This window comes from Chrysochloris asiatica, unplaced genomic scaffold, assembly GCF_000296735.1.
Source record: "Chrysochloris asiatica unplaced genomic scaffold, ChrAsi1.0 scaffold00003, whole genome shotgun sequence".
Taxonomy (NCBI): Eukaryota; Metazoa; Chordata; class Mammalia; order Afrosoricida; family Chrysochloridae; genus Chrysochloris; species Chrysochloris asiatica.
Genome location: NW_006408521.1, coordinates 21,142,463 through 21,150,767, shown reverse-complemented (window position 1 = coordinate 21,150,767; position 8,305 = coordinate 21,142,463). Strand labels below are relative to the sequence as shown.

Below are 8,305 nucleotides of genomic sequence, written 5' to 3'. Positions count from 1 at the left end.
CATGTTTGATTAATTCCAGACTGAAGAAGTTGGTAGAATTCTTCAGCTTCATCATCAGTGAATTCAGTAGTTGGTGTGTAAATTTGAATAATAGTGGTATTAACTAGTCTTCCTTGTAGGCGAGTGGATACTATCATATCACAAACAGCATTGTACTTCAAGATAGCTCTTGAAATGTCCTTTTTGACAATGAATGCGATGACTTTTCTCTTGAATTTGTCATTCAGAGCATAGTAAACCACATGATGGTCAGATTAAAAAGGTCAATACCAGTCCACTTCAGCTTTTCTATAAGCTACATCACACCTTTCATATCACCATTGTCTTTCTCATGGTTGGCATGTAGGCATTTCTGCTACTTGTTCATTTCACCTGTGGTTCTTGGAGAGGTTTTTTGTTTTGTTTTATAATATATATATGATATATTCATATATATATCATATATATGAATGTACCCTTTACATGGTAGCACAGTGGCTCCATATGATAAGCACTAGACTGCATGCAAACACAAGGTCCATGGTTTGGGCCCGCCAGCCACTCTGTGGGAGAAAGAATAGGCTTTCTGCTCCCACAAAGATTTGCAACCTTGGAAACCTATACAGGACTGTTATGAGTCAGAACCGACTCCATAGCACTTAACAACAACAATGTCTAGAGTATCGATCTTCCTACGTTCTGTTTCATATTTGACAACTTCCACTTTTTCCTTGATTCGTACATTCCATGTTCCAATTATTGGTGGATGTTCGCAGATGTTTATCTTCGTTTTGACTCATGCCCCATCAACAAGTAAAGGTCCTGGAAGCTTTGCACTATATGCAGGTCATATGGTCAACTCTACTTTGAGGAGGCTACTCTTCCATAGTGCCCTCCAATCTGAGGGACTCATCTTCCAGTAATGTATCTGACAGTATTCACAGACTAATTCAGACATTATTAGTTGAATGTTCATATACTGGAATATTATTCAGCCATAAAAAAGAATTTGGGGGTTCTAAGTAGGAAAATTCAGAGATAGAAAGTAGATTTTGGGTTGCCAGGGACTGAAATTCTGTCACTGAGTCCATCTCTGGCACCGAGCAACAACAACAAGAGGCTGAAGTAGCCGTAGTGGCACAACAGTTACATCTTGGCTATTAACTGAAAGGTTGGTAGTTCAAACCCACCCAGTGACTCCGTGGGATAAAATCCTGGCAGTCTGCTTCCATAAAGATCGCAGCCGAGGACGCCCTACTATGTAGCACTTGTACTCTTGTGACATGGGGTCATTTTCAGTGGAAATAAAATCCACAGCACCCAACAAGGGGCTAGAGGTAGGTAGGGGGCAGACGTGATATGATTGCTAATGGGGTGATGAAATTGTTCTGGAATTAGATAATGGTGCTGGTGTTATAGCTTTGTAAATATACTAAAAATCCTTGAACTGCAAACGTTTAAAAGGATGAGTTGTATGGTATGTGACTATGTCTCAATCATTAAAAATGAAAGTATAGTACAATTTCAACTCAATATGGGTGCATAAAATTATACATATTCCAAACTATTAATGGTTATGTGCCATGGAGTTGGTTCCGACTCATAGCAGCCCTGCACAGGGTTTCCGAGGCTGTAAATCTTTACGGGAGCAGAAAGCCTCATATTTTTCCCGCGGAACAGCTGGTAGTTTCGAACTGCTGATCTTGAGGTTCACAGCCCGATTCGTAACCACTACGCTAACCAGAGTAATGCTTGTCCTTTGGTGTTGAGACTGTGGGTAATGTTTTTGTTTTCTTTTAATGTGTGTTTCTGTATTTTCTACAAACGAACATGTTTTTGCTCTGAAATCTCTCTCTGTCTCTTTCTAAAATTAATCCTGCTGCCTGTTTGAATCTTGAACTCCTTGTTCCTCGAGTTTTGTCATCTAGAATCCATCCTAAGTGATGTATTTTCATGACAGCTGTCACTGCTACTTCTGTGGTTTCTCGTTTCCATAGTAAGTGATCTTCTCTCAGTTTCAGTATCACCTGTCTACCTCATTTTTTTCAGTTCAACTTAGGTAAAACTTTTCTACAGCTCCCTTAGGTCATATTGTCTCTTTTGAACTCTTGTTCCATAGGGTTTGTATGAGGGGGCCTCAAAAAGTTCAATGACTATGAGGTTGGAGCAGGACCAGCAGTGTTTTGTTCTCTTAGGCATGAGGACATTATGCATCAGTACCAACTTGAAAGCACCTGTCAACAACAAAAAGTTCATGGAAAAATTCCATTATATTTTTTATACCATTTTCCACAGTTTTTGAAGCCCTCTCACTTGTTACTCCCTCCCCATCTTTGTCAACACTCTTTCTCCACGAATTCCTGATTGACTTCCTGAAGCTCTCTCCATCATAAATGGAAGTAAGATATTTCCTCAGTTCCAGAAGTGTTTCAAACATTCTTTTTGCATAGGACTTCCAAAATTTGTATTTCAACCCTTGAGTTCTCTACTGAATTTCCAGTTGTCCATGTTCACTTGCCTAGTAGAATTCCTTCTTTAGTACACCATCATCATCATAAAATTGTCATGACTGAAGTAAACCTATTATCTCCATATTCATCCTTTTTCTAGGTTTCATTTAGCAGAAACTGCTAATAGAACTGTAGTCCTTTCAGTCACGTAAGCTTTGACCTTAGCATCATCTTTGATTCCTTTTTTCTTCCTGAGGTTCTAAGTATAAATGTAAACGTTTCCCACAGTATTATTTCTCCATGTCTTCCTCTATTCTAACTTCATCTATATCATTGCCTGTTGTGAACCTTGCTATAAAAAACCTGTGAAACTAGAAAAGCACAAGGCATTGTTGGCATCTGCCAAGTCATAGAAACCTCCTGATTCCTCATCTTCACTGCCCTCATCATCAGTCCTTCCTATATCTTAAAATTCATCATTCTAGAGTCTTGTTTTAAGTATGTTGCTGTTGAGTGCCATTGAAGCTGTTCCGATTCACGTGACCCTGTGAAGGGTTTCCAAGGCTGTAAATTGTTATAGGAGCAGAAAGCCTCACCTTCCTCCCACTTTAAGAAACCATCCTGTCTCCCCAGTGTCTTCAAAGTAGACTACTCAGTTGGACTTCATAATCTAACCCAAAAGTCTGTTTTTCCTTAACCTTTTACTGCTCCTTCGCTGTAGCCTAGAAGTCTGCTCAAGGTCATAACCAGTAAATGGTTAGTTTGTATTATTGCACACCTTTTATCCCTCTGCCTGAATTTCTTTTGAATTCCCTTCTTCCTGTCACACGTTGGTCATCTTGGTCCCACAAAACACTCCCCAGCCAGCAATTGCTGTTTCTTCTTCCGGTGTTTACACTGGTCATGCAACACTCACTAAGAATTTCTTATAAAGCATTTTGTATTTGCTTACACTTTATTCCTGTATATATTTGTGATTTCCATTTTAAATATTAGTTTTTTTGTGTGTGACTTGGGACAATAGTAGGCCATATATCTGTAAACGTTTGTGTTCTGTCTCTAAGCATGTTTGCTGTCCTTTTCCTTCTCCATTATTGTAGAATGTTTAAAAACGATGTTTTCTTGAAACATGCTGACTAAGGCAATCATCAAGCAATTTAAGCAGATGCTTCTTTACCCTTTTGCAGGCTATAAATTGTACATCCTGCTGTTTCATACCAGTTTCCCTGGAGATCCAGGTATTGTGGGCTTATGTAGGCCTGCAATCCAACCCCCAAGCTCAGGTATCAGGAGTCCGATTCCTGTACCAATGCCAATCTGCACAGGTAAGTCATGGCTCATTGCTGCTGTTAAGTGCCTTATGGTTGGTTCCGACTCATAATGGACCACTAAGCCTTGCAGGGTTGTGATTGTCTTATGAACTATTTGATACTAAGATAATTTTTTAACTTCTGAGAGCCACTTTATTCTATCAGCCAATGCTTGTTTATAGTCAAGCCAACATAATTACCTTTTTAAGTCTCTCCTCCCTGCCTGGTTTACTGAAATTAGCATGTTGTTATATAGTAAATTCAATCTATATCCTTTTTCTCCCTAGGGATTTTGGTGCTGGTGATGATGGCTTTTTTGTTTTTTTATTTGCATCTCTTAGTTCCAGACTATAACACAGACTAATTTCTTTAAAAATAAATTTTGTAGGCACTGCTATACTGAGGGAGTCGTGGCGCTGCCAAATAATGCGCTAGACCACACGGTCTGTTTAAATGCAAGGTTGCTATGAGTCGGAAGGGATTCGAAGGCACTGAACAGCAACAGCAACTATACTGAAGGAGTCCTGGTGTTGCACTGTAGGAGAAGCACTGGACTGCTAACTGCAAGGCCAGCAGTACTTACCTACTGGCCACTCCTCAAAAACATTATACAGGGTCACTGTGAGTCCGAACCAACTCAAAGACACTTAACAACTATATGATGATGGACTTCAACCATCAAAAACGTTTTCTATAAACGTGTTAAACATCAATTACAGTCATCACCCACATTTATCAGTCTCTGAGTCTATTGACTGCTGTTAAAGTTACTGCTATTAAAGTTACTGCTGTATAAGTTACTGCTATTAACAGTTACTGCTGTATAAGTTACTGCTATAGCTCCTTGGTAGTCACCAGTTCTGGAGCTTATGAACTCCATTAATAGGAACAGTTTTTATCTGTAGTTAAATACATACCAGTTTATGATAGGTCTTAGGACAGCTTTAGCATCAACCTTGGCTTTACAACCTAATTCTTACCTTTGTAAGTTCAGAAACTTAGTATTTTCATTTTCCTTAGAAATGACTCTTGTTAAGTGCCATCGAGTTGGTTCTGACTCAGAGACCCTTTATAGGGTTTCTGAGGCGTGGCTGGTAGGTTTGAACCACTGACCTTATGGTTGGCAGTCCAGTGCTTATCCTACAATAGCAAACCAGGAGTCTACCTCATCCCTACCTCCCTATTATCCACCATTACTGAGTCTTTCCAGGGTTTGCTTCTAGTCTCTGAAGGTTTGACCTCCTTTCCCTCTGCAAAACGATGTCTCTAATTTGCTTTCTGTTTTCACATATTCTAATGTCTCTGCTTTTTAGTGAAAATGGAAATTTTGTATTTGTTTCTTGTGGGATTAGAGGGATTTTGGAGATACACAGAGAGAAGACCTGAAGTCTGGTATTATTGGCTCTTGATGAGCATATATCAAGAGTCTGAAAGAACAACTCTGTTCAAAAAAAGTGTTATCATTTGGAATTTATCAGAGACTAATAACCAGCATAGAATTTAAATAGCTACTTGAGTAGACATGGGCCCAGAGGCTGTCTTCCTGGACTCATGGCTACCTTAGAGATTGTTCTAGATAGGGCTGACCTCAGAACTCCAGAAATTCCCTGATTTGATGAGTTGAAGAGGCTAGTGTGGCGCTATATAGGATCAGCACTGGACTGCTAGCCACAGGGTTGACAGTTCAAACCCACAAGCCACTCCTTGAAAACCCTATGCAGGGTCATTAAACAAATCTGTGTTAGAAGAAGAACAACTAGAGTGTTCCTAGAAGCCAAGATGGCCAGACTTCATCTCTCATACTTCAGATATAGTATCAGGTGGAGCCAGTCCTGGTGGAAGGAGATCATGCCTGATGAAGTGGATGGAGGGTCAGCGAAAAAGAGGGAGACCTCCCAACGAGATGGATTGGCCCAGTGGCAGCAGCCATGGGCTTAAGCGTAGCAACGGAGGGAGCTTGGTGCATTTAACAACAACAATGACACTCCTATACCCTGCCTGAGTAGAAACGCTTTAAAAGGCTCAGGTAGAGATTAACACGTCAGCTTTATTACTCAAAAGTACTAAGTTGAAGATGCAGCTGAGGTGTGCAGCAGTGGGCTTCATAATGCAATCCAGTCCTTTCCATCATGAGCCCTTTGCCCTAATTCCAACCACAGTTGCTTTGAGTATCCTCTTGCAATTATTATTTTGGAGTTTAGAATCTACCCTCACTCCAAAGGCTTTGAATTTAGTCAAATAGCATATTAATTAAAGCAACGACTGAACAAGACTGAACCCACCTGAAAATTCATTCTCTGTGTTATTTCCTATCCCAAAGTATGACTAGCCATCTCAACCAGTATAGCTCTTCAGGTATTTTGCTGTGAGATTAAATGAAATAATAACATGTTTCAAAATGTCCACTATAAAGATTTGCTCCAAATTGAATGTAAGTCTTGTTCCCATTATGAAGTTCCTGGGGAGGAGAAAATGTTAAGTCCTAAGAGTAAATTTTCTTGTAAGTTAAAATCCAAAGATATCAAAGTCCAAAAATATTAAGTTATGGCACAAAATCAAGTATTTTTTTACCTTGTGAGGTAAAGTCTAGATAAAATTCAAAATTCTTCAGTAATAAACCTCTTCACATTTCCTTTAGTCCGTTTTGTATTTTCTTCTGCAATTTAAGAAGGAATAGAATTGCCAATACTACTTCGACTTGTACCGAAATGTGTATGGTTTCAGAGCTTGGAATCTTCAGGGACCTGAAAGCGGCCTGAGAACAGTTAGCTGGCTGGCATTTCTGATAACAGGGAGCTCTTCAACTGGATAAACTTTGAGTCAGTCTTTGTTGTTGTGCAAAATGCTTTTGAGTTAGTATAGGGTTTCCAAGGAACTGCTGGTTGGTTTGAACCACCAACCTTGTGGTAACAGTCTAGTGCTAATCCTACAGCCTCTAGGTAGTTATAACTCTTCTCAGTTCTCATGGACTATTTATTGCTAAGAAATTGCTTTCCCTGTGTCTCATCAACAGACCATAGGACCAATCTGAGAAAAAGGTATATATTGCTTAGTACAATTTTTTTTTTTAGAAAAATAGTAACAATAGCAAAAGAGCCGATATAAATGGGGACCAATTTTTGACCTGTCACTGACTTTTTCCCCTGCAGGTTTCCCAACTACAAACCGAAGTATCTTTGACAACCCTTGTAACCTTTGTGGACATTACCCAGAAGCCAGAGCCTCCAAGGGGCCAGCCCAGAATGACCTGGAAATTGCCATTCGACTTCTTCTTTCCCTTCAAAGTGGCATTCAGCAAAGGTGTGGACTCTCAAAAAGCCTCCATCTTCCCCAGCCTCATACTGTGTCTCTTACTACTTTGGGTTCTCAACTTAGACACTAAGTGAAGAAAGGAAAAAAATCTGATTTCACTTTCTCCCAGGGGAAGCTCTTCAGATTTTCACTGGCTCATTCCCTGAGAAGAGCATTTTTAAAAATAGAGGATCTGAAGGAAGAAATCTTTGTAGAAGGTACTTAGAGAAGCAGCAAAGGGGCTTTATTCATCATAGCTCTCTGCTACCAGCTCTACAAGTCCTTCTCAATCAGGGAAGACAGAGCCCTTCCGCCAGCGCTTCCAGTTGTGCTGGACTTGACTGCTCCCAGGCACACCTGGGCCCAGCACCAAAAGAAGCATGTTCATGCTGCCAGTCAGGGTGAACACAGGAATAGCTGTGTTCAGGAGCTGACCATTCAGAATTAAAAACTGCTAGCTGTACGTTTTGTCTGGCTCCTGAGTTGGTACCGACTCGACAGCAGTAAACAACAACAACAACCTCCCCATGCCCTGGGTCATACTCTGCCCAGGCATGACTGGGAAAAGATATTCTGTCTCCTCAGTTTCTAAAATAAATGTACAGTGGAATCCCAGCTCTGTTCTACCCTAGCACCCATTTCTACTCTTTCTTTCCCTCCAATGTGAGGAGAAATAAAAACTGATGGAAAACTCTATGAATTCCAGTAGCAAAGCAAAAATCAACTAACATGTGGTCTGCCGTCTGATTATTTTAGAGTGTGTGTGTGTACCAGTGTTAAAAAGGAGAAAAATTGCATCCGAATCAGGGGACCTATGTTCTTTTCTAAGGAACTCTGGTAGTGCCATAGGACAAGCTAATCAAGGTTGGCAGTTCCACCAACCACTTCTCTGGAGAAAAATGAGGCTTTCTGCTCCTGTAAAGATTTACGGCCTTGGAAACCCTGGACAGCGTCGCCATGAGTTGTGAATCCAACTGATGACAGTGAGAGCGGGGTTCCATTTTCTGGGAAATATGCTATAAAGGCCCCAGTTTTTATGGCACGGACACTGGTGAGCGCAGCAAGAAATCTTTCCTGGCCCCTGCCCCCCAAGTAAGATAAAAGCAATTTACAAAGGGCAGTGCAGGCCAGCATGGTCAATTCAGAGAATGCTGATTACAAAGGAAACTACTACAAAGGTCATTTCCTCTTGCCATTCTTTGGTGGGAAACATAATCAGGAATTTGTGAAGCCAGAATGTAAAAAGGGTTAGACCTTGTTATGGACTGTTGTAAA

General features: G+C 40.5%; 1 protein-coding gene across 1 annotated transcript in view; it reads left to right on the top strand.

The window, feature by feature from the left end:
- The window catches only part of TCTN3 (tectonic family member 3), a 30,830-nt gene extending 23,705 nt beyond the window's left edge, over positions 1-7,125 (top strand). Inside the window, exons 14-15 of the mRNA XM_006831452.1 lie at positions 3,617-3,754; positions 6,889-7,125. Of these exons, the coding sequence (XP_006831515.1) occupies positions 3,617-3,754; positions 6,889-7,125 (375 nt within the window). The remainder of the gene's footprint in view (positions 1-3,616; positions 3,755-6,888) is intronic.
- The last annotated feature ends 1,180 nt before the right edge of the window (positions 7,126-8,305 follow it).